This window comes from Xenopus laevis, chromosome 2L, assembly GCF_017654675.1.
Source record: "Xenopus laevis strain J_2021 chromosome 2L, Xenopus_laevis_v10.1, whole genome shotgun sequence".
Classification (NCBI taxonomy): Eukaryota; Metazoa; Chordata; class Amphibia; order Anura; family Pipidae; genus Xenopus; species Xenopus laevis.
This window is the reverse complement of record NC_054373.1, coordinates 163,306,784-163,327,642: the sequence shown is the minus strand read 5'-3', so window position 1 is coordinate 163,327,642 and position 20,859 is coordinate 163,306,784. Positions and strand designations below refer to the sequence as shown.

The window sequence follows — 20,859 nt, the reverse complement described above, 5'->3', positions numbered from 1 at the left end:
CACGTGCAGCTTCTCTTTACGGATACCGACACGTTTCTATTTTTACAGGAACGTGTCAGTATCACTTTAAATAAGTGTATGGCAACTTTAAGGGTCAGGCCACACGAGCAGATTCGGGGAGATTAGTCGACCCAGCGACAAATCTCCTCTTCTTCGGGGCGACAATCTCCCCGAACTGCCTTCCCCCTGCTCTCTGCAGACTAAAATGAAAATCGCCTGGGGGAAGGCGCACACAGCGCTTCATTTTCCAAAGATTCCCGAAGTTGCCTCACGAGGAAACTTGGGGGCATCTTCGGAAAACGAAGCGCTGCGTGTGCCTTCCCCCAGGCGATTTTCATTTTAGTCGGCAGAGGGCAGGGGGAAGGCAGTTCAGGGAGATTGTCACCCCCGAAGAAGTGGCCAGACCCTTACAGCTATGACTGACAGACTAAAATTGATAATACATAGACTAGGGATCCACTGTTTTGAGATTTGGCTGAATCTCGACTTGAACCCTAATTTGCATATGCAAATGATGATTTTAATTATTTGGTTTGGCCAGGCACTTGGATTCTGCTGAATCCCACTGAGAAAGGCCCAATGATCCAATGTTTGTTCAGTCTTGGTCACTTTTCACCAATTCATCAGTTTATTGGGTCAAGTATTCGAGTCAAACAAGGGCCTCCCTAGGGTATTAGTTGGTCTGGTTGGACAACCAGGAAAATGGAAGTAGTCTAGGAATAGGAAAAGTGTATAAGAATGAGGCCATATGCTAGCCACTGCCATTTGTCCGGATTTAAGACGTTAAAATCGATCCCCTTCCACCAAATCAGGGGCTCCTTTGATTAACACATTGTACCACACGGAACTTTACTCAAACTGTGACTGACTTTATCACATTCGCTCCTTTTGGCCTAGCAATGTACATTCTCCGCCCTCCTTATCACGTGCTATCCGCGTTGCCTAGCAACTACAGCGTCTTCTTAGCCGCGCAGCCTAAGCCTACAGTAATGGGAGCAGCCTAGGGAGCCGCGATGTAACTTCGTGACCTGCCCGAACTACAACTCAGTGTCTGCGGCTCCTCCTGGGCCAGGAGTCCTACTCCGCTGTCACCATGATCTCCACCCAGGTGGGCGCTATATGTGTCACTTTAACTTGTGCTTGTCAGGGAATTACAAGTAATATCCACTATGGGGAGCAGCGGTTAATCCGGGGTGAGGAAAGGGTCGGGTGAAGAGCTGGTTTAGCAAATAGTTCCATAGAAACTGACTACCTGTTCCAATTGTCTGTTTCCCTTATTAAAGGGCATATGGGCGTTATATGCGGCATATTGTCTCTGTAAACCCTGCCCTGTGCATTCTATCTAGTGTGTAGCTTTACCTAACTCATGCTGTCAATTCTATTCTGCATATTCTATTTAGTTTCTCTCTTTTTTGTTCTGTATATTCCCTCTTGAACATTCTATTCACTAGTATCTCTGCTTTACTCATTGTACATTGCATTGCACATTCCTTTCTGCACATTCTATCCAGTATCTCTGACTTACTCATTCAGTACATTTTATCCTGCACATTCTATCCAGTATCTCTCACTTCCTCATTCAGTACATTTTATCCTGCACATTCTATCCAGTATCTCTCACTACTGCCGTCTCCTGATAAATCCAGCAGGGCTGAAAGGTCTGAGTTTTCAGTAAACACTTTTATTCTGATAGCAGTATACATATATCATTAGAAAGGTCTATTGTTGGAACCTCATTTGGCCCTCCCTGGATCAACATTACAGTGCTGGAGGGTTGCACTTGATAAACCAAGTAACCATGGAATGTTTATGTGCCAGTTCTTCCTTAAGGCAGGGAATCTTCAAGAGAGAGCCCAGAGCAAAAGGATATCTGTTTTACAAAAGCAATATTTTGAATTATTTGATTCATTGGTACATTAGATACATCAAACTCTATTACTTGGGGGAATAATAGCTCATTTGTTTCTGTTGTATTGCTCTACAGCTCAGTGGCGATATCCTGAAGCCGCAGTTCATGGAGCAGCTGCACTACCTAAGAGAAAGAAGCAAATGTCATGAAGAGAAAGATAGATGTGACCACCTCGCTGCCTGTCTTCTGCTCTCCTCTAAGCTCATCCATAATACACTTTCCCAACCTGCAGATAAACCCAAAGGAAGGCCCAAGACTGCTATGGCTGCATTAGGTAAGGAAATTTGGGCACATCCTCCATGCTGACACATTAATTAAGCCTTACTGCAATGTCCATTAATATAAAAACTCAATGGGAAACTTATTAATGCATTGCCAGGGTTTAGCTACTGTCTTTTCTCACTCACCTTCATTCTTCATAGTTACACAGTAAGTGCGCACTGTAATGGCTTCTAGCTATAATATGAGACAATAGAAAGGGAATAGGAACTAGGGATAGACATGTATGGTGTAAAGATGAAATACAAAGTATAACAACTTTGTGACAGATTAAGCTTTACTGAGATTTTTATTTTTTTGTATCAGACCAAGATCAAGTGCAGCTTCTCGCCATCCCAAATCCACATATTACTGTGTGCTGAGAAGTAGCTACAAAGGAACCCCTCAGTCTGCACCCACCTTTCTAGATGCCACATATAGGCAGGGTAAAAAAGGAGGAAGAAGAATTATAGTGATCGTTTCCTGCTTCTTTCTTCAAATTTCCCATGGCAGACGCATGCACAGTAGAAAGAAATAGCCGACTTCTTAGTTGAATTTCAGCTTTTCACTCTACTGTGCATGCACACCCACGAGAAGAAAGACGAAGCAGGAAGATGATCGCTCCATGGTGCTCGCGGGAAGAACCCCAGGTCGCAGTAGTTTTCTCCTGATAGGTGCACCAGCCCGGGGTTTCAGGTAGGAAAATACGATCACTTTGGGGTCTGACTTTTGGCACCCCCAAGTATAACAGGACTTTTCTTCTCCTTTAAAGGACATGTAAAGCCTACATTTTCCTATCATGTATATAAGTTGGGCATATCTTCCCCACACAAGCCACATAAATGTAATGGTTAAGATGAGCTCAGGAGAGGTGTTTAGGAGAAAAAAAATAGAATCAGACAGCTAGAGTTTCTGTGGGAACAGCAATGCTATCTCTTCATTGGCTGTTAGACTGGAGGGTGTGTTTAGTAATCTGAGCTGAGATGAACTGAGCATGCTCATAAATCCACAGCCGGGGGGGAACTACTGTACCTAAAGGGGTGCCCGGCTGAGCCGCACTTTTCGAAACAGCCGGGCCCCCTTGACAGCGCCAAAGCCGTGCCACATCTTCCAAATTCCCAAACCACTGAAGAACCAAAGTCCCAAATAGCCGTACAGCCGAAGTCCCGAAGAGCAGAAGTTGAAGTCCCGAAGCCGCGAAAAGACCTGAATTCACGAAAGGAGCAAAACTTGAAGTCCCGAAGCCACAGAAAGACCCATCAAAGGAGCAGAAATTGAAGTCATGAAGCCGCTAAAAGACCCGGATTTACGAAAGGAGCAGAAGTTGAAGGCCTGAAGCCGCAAAAAGACCCAAAGCCACGAAAGGAGCCAAAGCCTAAGTCCTGAAGCCACGAGTTCAGTTCCACTGAACACCAATGTGTGTTTTTTTATTTTATTAAACCCCTGACCACCAATGTATTATTTTAATACTCTATAGTCCCCTGCCACCAATGTTTTTTAAAAAATATTCTCTGGGGCTTAAATGTTACTTTTTAACTTGTAGGGGGGAGCCCTGGAGCCAAAGTTTTTTTTTAAAAAACTTTTATGGGGGCCCTGGCACCAATGTTTTATCAAAAAAAAACTTATGGGGGGCCCTTGTGCCAATGTTTTTTTTAACTTATAGGGGGCCCTGGTCACCAACTATTTTTTTTAACTTGTAGGGGGGCCCTGACTACCATTTTGTATTAATTTATAAGGGGGTCCTGACCATCAATAGCTTTTTATAATGTGTGTGTGTGTGTGGGGGGGGGGGGTTTACTGTTTTTAGTGCTGATGTCTGTGTGGTCTTTTAACTGTCAGTGAGATCTCGGTTGGGGTGGGTACGGGACCCATGATCCGAGATCTCACTGACAGTTAAAAGACCACACAGACATCAGCACTAAAAACAGTAACCCCCCCCCCCCACACACACACATTATAAAAAGCTATTGATGGTCAGGACCCCCCTTATTAATTTATAAGGGGGTCCTGACCATCAATAGCTTTTTATAATGTGTGTGTGTGTGTGTGTGGGGGGGGGTTTACTGTTTTTAGTGCTGATGTCTGTGTGGTCTTTTAACTGTCAGTGAGATCTCGGTTGGGGTGGGTACGGGACCCATGATTTCTAATGGCAGCCCTGCATAAGTCAACAGCCAAAATAAATTCATGAGGGAGGGGGCATAATGAGTTAGAGGAGTAGAAGGATTTCTAAGTGATTAAGGGGATGCTGCAGCCTTGCTATTAACCTTTTAACAACCAGAGTGACAGTTATCTAAAGATTTCAAAGAAGCCGTTCACTAATTACATTTTAGTGGGGAGGGTTTGCATGCCCTTTAATGCCACTGGGAGCAACAGGCTATGGGTTGGTGAACAATGTATTGGTTGGGGATCAGTGTGACAGAAGAATAACAATCTGACAGAAGATTAAAGTCATGCTGACACGCACACTTCCAAACACAGCAACCAAACAGACATATCTTTCTTTGTTGTTGCAGCAGACTGATGAAAGAAAATTCTTGATTGGTTGCTACGAGTTGCTACACTAAGGCAATTTTGCCCATTGAGCAACAGTGTATTTATAGGATGGTAGAACAATGTACACAGATTATACAATTAATTTCTTGTCTGACGTAGATTGTCAACTCTACCATGGAGCTTGTTAAGGACTTGACTACTGACACTTTCGAATTAACATTTCCTGGTTAAATCGAACCACAGATGTGATCTGCTGGCTAACATAGTAACAAGTTAGGTTGAAAAAATACACAAGTCCATCAAGTTCAGCTTTTTAACTTTTTTTTTTAACCTGCATAACTGCCAGTTGAACCAGAGGAAGGCAAAAAAAAAAACCCATTTGAAGCCTCTCCAATTTGCCTCAGAGGGGGAAAAATTCCTTCCTGACTCCAAAATAGTCCCCGGATCAACTTGTACTATGAACTATTTCCCATAACCCTGTATTCCCTCACTTGCTAAACACCATCCAACCCCTTCTTAAAGCTATCTAATGTATCAGCCTGTACCACTGATTCAGGGAGACAATTCCACATCTTCTCAGCTCTCACTGTAACAAACCCCTTCCCAATATTTAGGCGGAACCTCTTTTCTTCTAATTGGAATGGGTGACCTTGTGTCAGCTGGAAAGACCTACTGGTAAATAAAGCATTAGAGAGATTATGACATGATCCCCTTATATATTTATACATAGTCATCATATCACCCCTTAAGCGCCTCTTCTCCAGCGTGAACATCCCCAACTTGGCCAGTCTTTCCTCATAGCTAAGATTTTCAATACCTTTTACCATCTTAGTTGCCCTTCTCTGTACCCTCTCTAATACAATAATGTCCTGTTTGAGTGATGGAGACCAAAACTGTACGGCATATTCTAGATGGGGCCTTACCAGTTCTCTATACAGTGGAAGAATAATTCTCTCCTCCCACAAATCTATCAGGTGCATGACCTTACACTTATCAACATTGAATCTCATTTGCCACTTAGCTACCCAGATTGGCAGTTTGTCAAGATCGTGTTGCAAGGTTGGCACATCCTGAATGGTTAGTTTTGTGTCATCTACAAACACTGATACATTACTTACAATACATCCACTAAGTCATTAATGAACAAGTTAAATAAAAGTGGACCCAATACCGAGCCCTGAGGGACCCCACTAAGAACCTTACTCCAAGTAGAGAATGTCCCATTAAAAACCACCCTCTGTACCCGATCCTGTAGCAGTATTACACGACCCTGTTACAGTCCTGTTTTTTTTTTAATTCAAAGCTGCCCAGAGAGGTGAATATAAAAGCAAAGTGTTGTCATTCCTTATCCACATACTCCCTCTGCTGGTTCCTAAGTGCTAGACCTCTTCTATTTCATTTTGCTTTCACTGCAATGTCCTGCCTTGTAGTATGTAAAAACCTCATTGGGACATACTTTGTGCAAACTGTTCATAGAAGAAACACTAGCAAAATCTCTTTACGTCAGGAGCTCAACAAGTTTTAACCCTATGGGCAAACAGCCATATACAAGCCTAATATCACAATGCACACGTATGGTGTAAAAATCTCCACTTCTTAAAGGAACAGTAACACCAAAAAATTAAAGTTTAATAAAATAATTAAAATATAATGTACTGTTGCCCTTTCTGGTATAATGTCTGTGTTTGCTTCAGAAAAACTACTATAGCAGATACCAGATGCACACTGTAGAATCCCATTGTATTCTATTACAGAGATTATCGGTTATCTGCTAAGTAACCTGGGCCTTTTCTCCTTTTTCATCTTAAATGGCTGCTCCCATGGCTCCACAGCAGCCTAATGATATAAACTATAGTAGTAGTAGTAGTAGTCTTTATAAAGCAAACAAATATCTGTTCCAATGCAGGGCAATTATATTATATTTTAATTACTTTTATTTTTTTGGTGTTACTATCTTAAGGTATTGGGGTCACCACCACACCCCAGAAACCTCCTGAAAAGTAGAGTATGCAGCTCCATGTATTGATGTACTATAGTGGAGACATGGCTAGGTATCCAAGGAATGGCATCCCAACAATTCTTGCAAATATATGTGTTGAGTAGGTACATAATATTCCAGTGTGTAATTCTCAAATGTCAGATGAATAATCTATTCTTGGTGGTTTCATCAGTGTCCTTGCTTCCAATGCATCCAGAATGTCTTTCTTTCCATTTTTATACACATCCTTCAGTGTGGTCTCCCCTATCCAAGTGTTCTTTCATATTAATAGGGGGAAACACATGGGATCCATACGAAACAACTATGAATCGTGAATACACACATAAAATCTCATCAACACAGGCATTGCGGTAAGTCTAGATTTATGTTTGTAAAAAAAACAACATAAAACCACTGTATTTACATTTTATTCTCCCATCTTCTCCTTCACACAAGTTATGAAACATGTGCCCAACAAAGATCTACAAATAATTATTTGTAATAAACCAGTGCAGTTCCCTATGTCAAAAATACAGAAAAAGGGTGGTTGTGGGAGCACAATAGAAGTACAACTGGTCTGACTAAATAAGTTACAAGCATACACCAGCAAGGGGGGATTGAATAATTCATAGTCCCTAGTCCCAGTTTCACTAGTAGTTTAGTATCTGTGCAAAAGCATATGCTTTCAGTTATTGACAATTATTTATGATCAGTCCATTGAAAGTTAGAAAATGAGAGCATAACAACGATTGATTGCTATGGGTAACTGTACAACATACAACTTAGCCCCTGTTTTAGTAAATCAGCACCATGCTTTGTTCACAAGCTATTTCAGCCTAAGATGCAGCAGATGAATCTTTTGATGTTCTTTGAATTTCATGAAGCTATGCTACTGTTAAAGGTGTTGTTCACCTTTAAACAGGGCCGGCCTTAGGCCTATTGGACCAATTGGGCCCAATAGGGCCCCGCACCTCTGGGGGCCCCGCACCACAGGGCAGCACAGATAATATTTCCATCAGCACATGATGCTGCCTGGCCTGCCCCCAACTTTGAGAGTTCAGCCCATCCCCAAATCCATAGGTCCAGCCCACCCCAAACTGTGATAAGCCAGCCTATCCCTCAACTCCATAGGTCTAACCTGCCCCCAACTCTCATAGGCCCAGCTTTCCTCCAACCTTGATAGGCCCTGCCTGCCCCCAATCCAACCAAGCCTGCTCCCAAGCTGAATCGGCCCAGCCTGCCCCAAACTAATTGGCCCAGTCCACTCTCCTATTTCCTCCCTCTCTCTCTTACCCTGTGTGCCCCTATTATGTGCCCCTATTTCATCCCTCTCACTCTCTTACCTTGTCTGCCCCTTTCCTTTCTATTTTGTGCCTGTATGCCCTTATTTTCCTAAATACTTGGTGTGTCAGTAGCCAGCAACACTTTGTCTAGGGGCCCCGCCAAAATGGTCCCAATTGGGCCCCACATTTGATAGGATCAGCCCTGCCTTTACATTAACTTTTAGTATGATTTAGAGAGTGATATTCTAGACAATTTGCATTTGGTTTTCATTTTTTATTATTTGTGTTTTAAGTTATTTAGCTTTTTATTCAGCAGCTCTCCAGTTGCAATTTTAGTAATCTGGTTGCTAGGGTCCAAATTACCCTAGCAACCATGCACTGATTTGAATAAGACACTGGAATATGAATATGAGAGGCCTCAATAGACAGATCAGTAATAAAAAGTAGCAATAACAATACATTTGTAGCCTTACAGAGCTTTTGTATTTAGATGGGGTCTGTGACCCCCATCTGTAAGCTGGAAAGAGTCAGAAGAATAAGGGAAATAATTAAAAAAAGATCGAAAAGAAATCAATCGTTTAGCATTTTTCCTCACTTTGGACAAATTAAAACTCAGAAATGTTGTGTATTACAATGTACATTAGCAGGGTCCTTGGCTGCTGTTGGATCTCAGGCCAAATGACAAATGGCAAGCCATTACTAAGCTGCAGTGGAAGAGAGAGAAAATGCATGGGTGTTAATCCTCAGTGCTGTTGTATGTACTCATTATACAAAGAAAGGATTTCTCCATGTGCAGGGTGGGAAAATATACATGTGAATCATCAGCCCATGTTGATGAGACCTACCAATTAATCATACGTAAAAAGAGCATCTTAAAGGGATGGTTCACCTTTAAGTTAACTTTTCTTATGTTATAGAAAGGCTAATTCTAAGCAACTTTTCAATTGTTTTTGCTACTTTTTATTACTCGTCGTTCTATTCAGGCTCTTATTTAAATCAATGCGTGGTTGCTAGGGTAATTTGGACCCTTGCAACCAGATTGCTGAAACCGCAAACTGTACAGCTCTGAATAAAAAGCTAAATAACTCAAAAGCCACAAATAATAAAAAATGAAAACCAATTGCAAATTGTCTCAGAATACCACTCTCTACATCAAGGATCCATAACTTTTGAACCCACGAGCAACAGACTTGCGCGAATTTGACCCGTTTCGGGAAAAATTCGCCACCAGCAAAATGTTGCCGACACCCATTAAAGGGCGTCCAATTTTTTTTGATGCGCGTAATTTTTTTTGACGTGCGACGCCATATAAGTCTATAGGCGTCATTTTTGCAGCGAAACAAGGCAAAAAATTCGCCCATCCCTAACATTCAGAAGTAAAAGGAGTTGGGGAGCAACACTAGCATGAAAAATGTTCTTGGGGTGCCAAATAAGTGCTTTGATTGGCCATTTAGTAGCCCCTATGTGGATTGTCAACCTACATTGATACTCTGTTTGGCAGTGCATCTGTTTTTTATGCCTCCAAAACTTGCCTCCAAGCCTGGAATTCAGGGGTTGGAGAGCAACATGTTGCTCACGAGCAACTAGTTGGGGATCACTGGTCTACTTCATACTAAAAGTTAATTTAAAGGTGAATAAGCACTAAAGATCTCATTTACCACTGAGAGGGCAATCTACAAATCTGCTTTATTTTTGCACTTTGCTTTCCTGGATAAATGAATTACAAAAGGGCTTTGTTCTCCATGTTGGAGCAAAGAGACTTGCAGCTGCCCCATTACTAGAGCACTGGCTGCATTCAGCATCACTGTATTCATGAGGGGTGATCAGGGGGCACATAGGCATCTCCTAACAAGCGGGAGCAGTGGGCACCTTGGGGCCTGTACTTACTGCCTGTCCTATGACACTCTTGTGCCCCTTAGTGCTCTTATACTTCTGCCCTGGGTCTGGGCAAATGACTCCTTTGCATGACTCTTGTTTGGTATTAAAGTTACCATTTAAAGGCCATGTCTAGCAGCCTGTAATTATCTCTCAGGGCTCCTGTTACAGCAGGCCAATTATGCTGCCATGCATCAATCTACATATTTATTCACAGGTTTTTGTAACGTACACCCAATCCATGTCGTTCCCAAGGGATCCTGTTTTTTCACCTACCTCTGTTTTCCATTCTAGTCCTCAGACATCTAAAGGCTACAGGAACCCTTACAACTTGAGCGACCCGGCGGGGATGAGTATGTACAGCGATGAGTTTGGCTGGAAGCCATATTCCAAACCAGAACTGATAAGGGCAGCAACATCCTCAGGAATGAGAAGTAATAATCCCCAGGCGAATGAGGTAAACTTGTGTCTCACTTATGAGTTATATCGATAGTTCTCACTTCCCAGGTAAGGCTATTTCTTCTTAAAGCATTCCAGCTGTTGATATTGATAACGATGTCTGTGTGCCATCAAGTGATAAACCATTAAAGAAAATGATCAAACAGCATAAGGCAGTAATTTCAAACTGCAATGTGGGTTTTTTAGAAGCAGTGGTTACACACTACATGTTTCAGGCTGAGCCCGAAATTGTAGTGTGTAACCACTGCTTCAAATAAACCCACATTGCAGTTTGTGTCTCACAAATGCCATGTGTTTCTGGGCACTGACACTGGTCAGCAGCTGCAGCATTAAAGGAAAATTCAACCCTTAGAGGGGGGTAGACCCCCTCCCTCCTCCCCCCCCCAGGGCAAATGCCCCTAATTTTTTTACTCACCATCTTTACGACAGCCATCTTCTTCTTCTCCGGCAAGCTTCGTGTATTGGCGGCATTTTCGGAGCATGCGTAGTTGGAGTAAATTTCCGGTCCCGAACAACTGCGCATGTGACGAAAGTCACGAAAATTTCCAAAAGATTTTCAGAAATTCTCATGACTTTTGGCGAATGCGCAATGTTTTGGGACCGGAAATTTACTCCAACTGCGCATGCGCCGAAACTTCAGAAAAAGACTGAAGAAAGAAGATGGCTGCCATGAACTCCAAGGCCAGAATCTGCACGGAGGGGTGAGTAAAAAATTAGGGGCGTTTGCCCAGAGGGCAGGTAGGCTGGGGGGGGAGGAAGGACGGGGGTCTTCACAGGGTAGGGGGTGAGGGTTTTTTTTTATTACGTATGGGTTGAATTCTCCGATGCTGCAAAAGGCCGAATTCGAAAATCCACCCTCTCAGACCTGCTGAGGTTTTGTACAAATCAATGACAGAGGTCCCTATCCTATTTGAAAGCTTCTTTGGAATCGCAAACCGAAAATTCGGTTTTTCTGTAAAAAGCCAGAAAAATTGTAGTGATTGAGGGAAAAACCTTGAATAATTCACATGATTTGGGTTTCAGCTCGGTTTTATTGAGTTTTTACCTGATCCGATTAAATCATGCTTTTTTAATAATAAACAAGGTAAATCGGGTATTAGAGTTTGGTTGTGGTTTTTTATTTAAATAATGAGATAAATTCGGATTTTAGTAAATAACCCCCCCTTAGATTGTAAGCTCAAAGGGACAGGGACCTCCTTCCTACTCTCTCTTACCATATGTCACTTAAGCTGTACAGTATGCTCTTATAATACACAAAAGCCATGAATATCCTGTAAATTATATCCTTATAAACGGTGAGTTCTGATGTCATCAGTTATAAACGGTGAGTTCTGATGTCATTTCTATCACATGGCTCACCGAAACTTGTGTATTATAATAAATAAAGTACCCCCAGTTGTAAAATATGAGGATATTAGAAGTTACCTCGGAGTTTCCTGACCTGTATAAAAACACTCGGCCTTCGGCCTCGTGTTTTTATATGGTCATGAAACTCCTCGGTAACTTATAATATCCTTATATTTTACAAAAGGGGGTACTTTATTCACTATATATAAGCTTTGTGTATATTTATTGTATTTATTTTAGGGTATTTATACTTCTCCTTCCCGTGTGTACTGTGTGCCACATTTGGATTTCCTGTGGTAAAAAAGGGGGAGAGGCCTAGACAGAATAAATGGTTAGAGAAGGGGAATGGGGCATGACTTATATATTTCAGTATTATAGATACACTTACCTTTCTTTTAAACTTGGTTTATTACATGTTTAGTGTTTTCTGTTAACAGACCTGCATAGATTGTCAGTATTGGTTTTTGTTGAATATTTGCCATTAGGCTTTCAAAGTTTGGAAGCTGTCTCGCGAGGAACAAAAGGCTGCTTTTGACACTTGCACACCTTTGATAAGAGCACCAACAGTTGAAGATTTCCAGAGAGCAATGAAGGCCCAGTTCTCTTCCACTTACAGAGGAGACTTTTTAGGAATACCACAAGGTACATGGTGCTGTAAATACAAACTGGTAACATATGGTGTGTTTTTTTTTGTACTGCAATATGGCAGAATACTACATCCTTCATAAAAACTTTGTCCCAATACCATAATGAATTTGAACCCCAATTTGCAGATGTGAGCATCTTCTAAATACAAGATTGCTTTATGCTGTCATCCAGTGAATTAAAGTGGCAGTAAACCTCTTGTTTAACATGAGAGCATTGAATAGGTTTTGTGCTGAACATACCGTATATACTCGAGTATAAGCCGAGTTTTTCAGCCCTTTTCAGCGCTTATACTCGGGTCAAGCGCAAAAGCGGTCGCCGGCGCCTAAGAATATTCGCCAGCGCCTAAGATAAAGTCGCCGGCGTCCAAGAATAGTCTCCAAGAATATTCGCCAGCGTCCAAGAATGGTCGCCGGCATCCAAAAACGAGACGCCGGCACCTCCATGGGAGCAGAAACCCTCAATTTTTTGATTGAAACTTACCAGAAGCTGCTGCATTTCTCACCCTCGGCTTATACTTCAATAAGCTTTCCCAGTTTTTGGAGGTAAAATTAGGTACCTCGGCTTATACTCGGGACGGCTTATACTCGAGTATATACGGTACTTTTTGTCTATTGACAGACAGATTACCAGTGCACAGATAATCTCCCTGCATAGCGGACCCTGCTAAAACAGTCAAAACAAAGGGTGAAGATTTTATACTGGTAATCTTACTATCTAGCCCACAAGGACCAAAAATAGAGTAGTTTCAGTTTCAATGTTTGTCCTGTTAAAAATCCGAATCTCCATCTAAAATGGAAATAGCAGACAGCGGGTTTTTCAGAAGACAACTTCAAAATCGTATAGTTCAGGAGACAAGTACGAAAAAAGTCATACAATTCAAATTGACGATTTTTCCGAGAGTTTTCCCACACTGACTTTTTTGATAAATTAGTTAAATTTGTGGATGGCAGTAAGGTCGACTTTATTTTAATAAAAAATGGAACAAACTAATACATTTAGCAAATAAGAGTTTTATAAAATAAGAGGCAGATTTATCACAATGTCAAATTTAAAGGGGCTCGTTGACCTTTTACTACTTTTTCAGTTCAGTTGGTTTCAGATAGTTCACCAGAAAAAAAGACTTTTCCCAATAAGTTTCTATTTTCTATTTGTGACCTTTATCTAATATTGAAGTGTAAAGTTTCATTTTTAACCTACTCATGTCTTTCTGAAGCAGCTCTGGGAGGGTGGGGGTGATCAACGACTGTTCTAAATTGATACATTTAGTTAATACATTTCTTATAGTTGGCCCTGCTGAACTGAATCCCTGAGTTTGTTCACCTTCAGACACTTTTTTTTTCAGTTCAGTTGGTTTCATATTGTTAAACAGAAATAAAGACTTTTTCCAATAACTTTCTATTTGTGACCAGTTTCTATTATTGAAGTTTTGTCTTTCTAAATTGGCTCTGGGAGGGGGTCACCAACTCTATAAACTGATCTAAATTGATACATTTAGTTGATTAATTTCTTATCTTTGTCCAGTGTCGGACTGGAACACCAAGGGCCCACCGAAAAACCTTAGACCAGGGCCTCACCCTCAGCACTAATTTCTTCCTCTCAAACTCTATTCTCCTAGTGACTAGTCTCTTTTCTTTTCAAACTATAATCTATTATTCCATCTATTTAGCCTCTTTGTCCTCATAGAAATAGAAAAAGCCATGAAATAGGCCAAATGTTTAGCAGCATGAGGGCCCACTGACACCTGGGCCCACCGGGAGTTTTCCTGATATCCCGGTGGGCCAGCCTGACAATGTCTTTGTCCCTGCAGAGCTGAATCTCTAAGTTTCTTTAAAGGGGAACTAGACACAAACATAACTTAAGCTTTTTGAAAAGTAAACACAATTTCAAGCAACTTTGCAATATACATCAATTAAAAAAATATGCAGATTTCATGATTTGTAATGGTTTGGAACAGTTCCCTAAGCCTAGCCCCCTGCTTTCCTGCTGATCTGTCTGACTACTTTGCTGAGCTGGCTGACTACTGTTACTTTGTCTCAACAGCCATCTGTCCTTAAACTTCATCCTCCAAACCCCACAATTCCCTGCACATGTGATTTCAATAAGGAATGGAGCTTCACAGTGCAATGCATTGTGGGTTATGTAGTTCCTTAATGCTGTCTGTAAACTGTGGAGAAGTTGCTGCGATTTGTAACATCAGTGTTTAGTCCCTCCTTCCCTGCCAGGATTTCAAATGATGCAGAAAGAGAAAAACTGTTAAACAGCTGGATTTCAGCATAGAAAATGTCATTTATTTATACTTTTTGAAGAAACAGGTAACTGTGATGGATATATTAGGGGTTTCTGTGTTATGTGGGCCTCTTTATCAAATATTGGTTTGGAAGCTGGAGTTTCCCTTTAAAGGCAGCTGTTATAATTGATGCAAATAGTTGCTAATACTCCAGAGATGCTAACATTTTGGGGTGAGTCACATCCTCAAGTACAGAAAAAGAATACGAGTTGACTTATCCTTCAATGTCCTTATACTCAGTTCTCCCCCCCCAGACTCAAAGTCAAAGTAAGAGTGAGCAGTCTACTGAAATCAATAATAGCCTTCTCCTTCTGTAAGCTGAGGTTAGATAAGGTAACCACAGAATTACCCATTTTTAATGACAATGCTTGAAAATAGTTTTCATAGAAAAATAGATTTAATGGCAGATATTCCCTAGGAAACAGTCATTTCATAACATTTGCAATTAGGAGGAAAAAAACACGGTGCAAGTGAATTAGTTGTTGAAATTATTCAAATAATGATTTAATGTATTTAGATGTAATTTAGCTAAATTAAATGTATTTTGGGGCTAAATTCATAACAAAGTACCTTTTTATGTTTCTTGCTTTTAAGATTGTAGATTTTTCCAATTACATAGTATTCTGGCTGTTTGATGGATATTTTTTATGCAGAGTTAAGGTGTGAGAATTCATGACTTGGAGTCATTGTAATATCTGCTAGTTTATAATGCCGTGGCTCCCAGAAGGAAGGAAGACTGTTACTATACTATAGTACTATACGTATAGTTGTTTGTTAGCAGCCCACAAAAGGAGAAAGTTGCCCAACAGCATTTCCACTACCCATTAATGAGAGTTATAAAACATGCCTTGAGCAATGGTGTCTGTTCATAGGCACTGCTGTGGTAGATTCTGCACAGCTACGGGACCTGTTAGCCAGGATGCTCGGGACCTGGGGTTTTCTAGATAACGGATTTTTCCATAATCTAGATCTTTATACCTTAAAGGGGACCTGTTGGGCGCAAATAATTTCCCCAACCAAAGGTGTGGGCTAACAAAGCTGATACTCCGCTTGGGGGTAACAGTAGTTTTTTTTTTTTTTTAAATTTGCCCTCCCACCAGTGCTAGGACACCCACAGCAGGAGGGAGCTCACGGTTTGAGCGGCGATGTTGGGGCACATGCATGCGCATAATGAGTGAATGCCGCAGCTTTTTCATTATTCACATACACATGACATCAGAAGCTCATGCATGTGCCCCAAAATGGCATCTCGAACTGTGAGCTCCACAGGAGCAGGAAAGCATTGTGGAAGCAGCACCAGTGACTGCAGACTGAAGTATAACATAAGTATAGCATATTTATTTTCTGCTTTCTATTGAATAGACATTTGTGTCTGTGACCTTTAGTGGGTGTGGTGAAGAGGGAGTGGCTAAAAGTAGGCATGGGATAAAAAATCACACATACTGGACTTTTATAGGCTTCCCCAAATATCACACTGGAATTCTAGTATAATTACTATAGGGCTTTAAAGGCATTGGTGGGTTCAGTGTTGGACTGGGGGGGTCTGGGCCCACTGGGCCTGCCACACCAGGGTCCCCACGGTCCCCTGGCCCAGCTGAAAATCCCCACGGACCCCTGCCCCAACCACAACTCTCCCTCTGTCCCCTTTACCCCCAGTCAGGAATCGCAGGAGGTGCTGGCTGTGGGAATCTGGTCCACCTGACCCTGGGTGGGTGTACGTGTCCTTTGTATTTTATTAAAGGGATGGTTCACCTTAAAGTTCATTTTTTAGCATGTTAGAGAAAAGCTAACTTTTCAATTGGTCTTCATTTTTTCAATAGTTTTCAAATTATTTGCCTTCTTCTGACTGTTTCCAGCTTTCGATTGGGGGTCACTGACCCCCATCTAAAAAACAAATGCTCTGTAAGGCTACGCATATTATTGCAAACTTTTATTTCTCATTGTTCTATGCAGACCCCCTCTTATTCATATCCCATTCTCTTTTTGAAATCAGTGCATGGTAGCTAGGGTAATTTGGACCCTAGCAACCCGGATAACTGCTGAAATGGCAAACTGGAGAGCTACTGAATAAAAAGCTAAATAACAACAAATAAGAAATGAATTGCAAAGTGTCTCAGGATGTCACACTCTATATCATACTAAGCGTTAATAAACAACCTCTTTAAAGGAGAACTAAAGCTTAACTAAAGAAGTAGACTAGAAAGGTTGTACATTAGGTTTTGGGCTTCTGTACCAACCCAAGTCAACTACAAGCCTTTAGTAGGGAAGATTTGAGCCTCCAAAGATGCCCCAGTAGCTCCCCATCTTCTTTTCTGCTGATTCACTGCACATGCTCTGTGCTGCTGTCACTTACTGAGCTTAGGGACCCACACACAATATACAGTACACATAGAATAGAAATGTCACAATATAAGGCTGATTAGTAATTAATACAAGATAATTACTACATGGCAGCACAGAAACCAGTGCAATTAGCATCAGAATTTAATAATCAGCCCTGTAGCATCAGCTTATATTACAGACCAACCTCATTTTCTGCTGGATAATTAGTGACGAGCCCTAAGCTTAGCTTCTCAACAGCTGCTCAGAGCCCACTGAGCATGTGAGTGTCACAGACACTTTCCAAGATGGTGACCCCCTGTTACAAGTTTGAAGTCCTGGATCATTGCTGCTATTGACAAGCTGAGACTTTAGCCTCGTGCAATAAGTTCAGTATATAAAATATGGCATTTTTAGCCCTATTTATTGTTATGGTTTAGTTCTCCTTTAAGGTTTTTTTAAGTCTCTGCTTTAGAAGTGTTGTATGACCCAGAGATGCTCATCCATGCGTATGAGAGGACATATATGTATAATATTAATGAATGCTTATGATATCATTGCTTCAGATTGTTTCCTTTCTGCCTTTCCTTTTTTTCCATGATACCTACAGGCTTTCAAGTTAAATACGCTTTGACCCCTACCTTGAACTGGAAAAAGCAAATTCCTCGCCCTCCTGATACGGAGTCACGATTTCATTATCAGATTCAGCCACAGGCTCCTGAACTACAGAACTTCACGTACAAATATGGATGTTATGCAAACAGGCATCTTCCTGCCAAAGGAGTAGGTAAGTGCAGACACAACGATGATGTTTCCTCTACTGAAAGAATATTAAAGGAACAGTAACACCAACAAATGAAAGTGTTTTCATTTTAATGGTAAAACTGATGTGTTTGCTTCAGTACTATAGTTTATATAAACAAGCTGCTGTGTAGCAATGGGGACAACGATTCAAGCTTAGGTTACATAGCAGATAAAATATACACTCTGTAGAATACCATTGTATTCTTTTACAGAGATTATCTGTTATCAGCTGTGTATCCTGTGCCTTTTCTCCTTTTTCAGCTTTGAATGGCTGCCCCCATGGTTACACAGCAGCTTGTTTATATAAACTATAGTAGAGTTTCAAAGTCCCAATTTATCTTAATATTTTCTGCTACAAACTCCGATCAAATCCGCTCTGGTTTTTTACTCTTATTTATTATAACATTTTCCCGAAAATTTGCTTCGTTGGTAAAAAATTTTTTGGATTTTTCATCCGCTTTTCACAATTCACAAAACTCTGATTTCTTATTTTTTTTGCCAGAAAACTCTGAAAACTTTGGGGGTATTGCATGTTACCCAGCGCACATTTAAAAATCATTGGGACTTCTCCCATTGACTTATGTGCAACCCCGACAGGTCTGAGATGCCGGATTTTCTGATTCAGACTTTTCCATCCTCTGGGTTTAATAAATTCCGAAAAATTCACGATTTTTTAAAAGTGTCAGTATCACTTTAATGGCTGGGAATTCTTTTCAATACATAAAGCAATGAGTCAGCTTGTTTCTTTTCTGAATCGGACTTCTGTGTTGGTGCAAAGAGACGTAGCTCTGGGACTCTCCAGCATCTTGCCTGTTTTAAAGAAATGCTCAGAAACTCCCTGAACCAGCAGAATCTGTTTAGACTACAGGAAACATAATGCCTATGGTAGAGTCCTGCAGCGGGTCGGGAACCCGCGGGTTTCCCACAAAAACCTATGGTACCCTGAGGGTTGCAGGTAGAAGTTTCGGGAGCAGGTATAGACATGGGTTGGCGGTTCTCCGGGTTTGTGGGTCGTGGTTCGGGTCGCTGGGACTTCTCAATAGCAAGTTTTACTCCTTTTTTTCTGATCACGCCTACTTCCAATGACGTCACTTCCGGTTTACAATGACATCACTTTCTGTTTCTTGATGATCAGCGGGTCACGGGTCGGGATGCGGATAAGGTACTTGCGAGTCAGGTAGCGGGTTCAAACGGGTAAGTATGCGGGTTGCGGGTCCGGGTGCGGGTCGGGTTTGGGTTTAACAAATTGGTTCCAGGCAGGACTCTAGCCTAGACAGCTCTAGACAGCAGACGTTAAGGGAAAAAATTGTGAAACACAAAAACTCTGCATTCCTAAATCAGTTGTCTTACCAGGTGTTTGGGAATCAAACTGGAGATCAGATTGGTTGCTATGGGCAGCCACACCGGTGCAATTTAGCATCACTGGGGCTCATTTATACACTTCAATCAACACAGAATGGTTTGCACAGTGAACATATTTGCCCTGTGCATGATTATATAAAGCTGGAGGAGAGTCATGTAAACAGAATTTCTTGTTTTTATTCACACTAGGAACTTCCATAAGAGGTTTTTAAATATGTCTTAATCGCAAACTGAGCATATTTTATGCGCACGCTCTGCATTAGAGTTACGCCATCAAGAAAAAGCATGAGCAATACAACATTTGTGAATAAATATGCTGCGCAAACTTTGTAAATTTAACATTTTTCCCGGTCAGTTTATATTCCCAATTTTTGCTTTCAGTTAGTGCCGTTGCACTGATAATCCTGCAAAGAAAAGCTCTGTATTGTTTATAATGATTTTCCCCTAAATGATGTCACTTTATTTCATTTTAGTCCCTACAGTGCTAAAGTCTCATATCCAGAACCAAGAACACAGAAAGCAGCTGACTACGTATCAGAGGCATTTTGGAAAAGAATATATTGACTTTTCATCACTTGTAGGATCAATGAGCCCAGAGGAGCTAAATACATTTCTGTATAGTGTGTCCCCTGAAGGTAATTCCCTCCTAGCTAATTCTATTCTTACTGGATATAATGCCTACAATGAATGCAGCAGCCACAAGTGATGGGCAAAGATATTAAACATTTTAATATTAGGGGGGGAGGAATAAAAAACACGAAATTATACTATGAGCAAAAAGAGTCACACAAATAAGTGGATTCACAGCCAAATTAGAGACCCACAAAGATTTTCACCAATGGCGAACAAATGCCACAAATCCATACCTAGAATAAAGTTGTGTTATCACTAATTATTTTGCTTGATTTTATATAGCCTTGACATAGTCTGCAGCACTTATTATACATCATTCCCATAAGTCACTGCTTCAGTGGAGCTTACAATCCCTTAGGCTACGAACACGAGGCGTTTGCAGCGATTTTCTTTTTAAAAAACCGCCTGCTGTGTACTGTAAATACGCTAGTGGTTTCAATCTTGGGCAATGGCAAATTATGTTAGAGTAGAGTATATTTTTATTTTTCAGCTTATCAGTTCATTCTGTACTAACGTTTTCTTCTTCAATTGACAGAAAAGGCAGCGGTCGAACGGATTCTGATTTCAATTACAGGCCGCGGCTACCAGAATTTAGAGCGAAAGCCGCCACAAATGAAGGTTCATGGACACCGGGCGAAGCCTAAAAAGTGAATTTGATCTTCAGTTCCTGGCAATTGCGTGATTGTGTGTGTGAAACAATGGTAGTTTTTACCATTTTCAGTTCTTCTACCTCACGTGATACTGCCCCTAATTAAATTAGGTTCCTGCAACTGGGTCTGTATTAAATCAACAAATCTAATTTCAGTTTTCTCTAATAAAATGTAATAATATAATGTTTAAATTGGTGTGATTTTTTGAGCGGCAGAGTCTACTTTAGTAGATATTTCAGTATTATACAAACAATACAGTCCCCCTCCCCCCAGTAGAGCCCACTGGAGTCACTGCACACACTACAAGAAAATCTGGTAAGGTAAGAGTGTGTACACAACCACCATCCCATTGGGGGGCAGACTGGGGGTGACCCGGTCCTTAGAATTTCTCGACCCGCACCCGACCCTAACCTGCCCCCTCGCAAACTGCACCCGGCCCGGGCCCGCTCTTGCCCTCTTTTTATAGACCCGACCCACAATGACGTCACAAAAGGGACGGGGCAGGCGGAGGTCTATAAATTCCGGCACCGGAAGCCAGCAGTACTAGATTTCGA

The 20,859-nt window shown here is 41.3% G+C and overlaps 1 protein-coding gene across 1 annotated transcript; it reads left to right on the top strand.

Moving 5' to 3' along the window:
• Window positions 1-978: 978 nt before the first annotated feature.
• Window positions 979-20,488, top strand: tex26.L (testis expressed 26 L homeolog). The gene is given in 8 exon segments (NM_001095256.1): window positions 979-1,108; window positions 1,985-2,183; window positions 6,931-7,009; window positions 10,091-10,253; window positions 12,088-12,244; window positions 17,467-17,643; window positions 19,496-19,657; window positions 20,191-20,488. Coding segments are annotated over 8 exon segments (1,068 nt in total). The 5' UTR covers window positions 979-1,093; the 3' UTR covers window positions 20,307-20,488.
• Window positions 20,489-20,859: the final 371 nt, after the last annotated feature.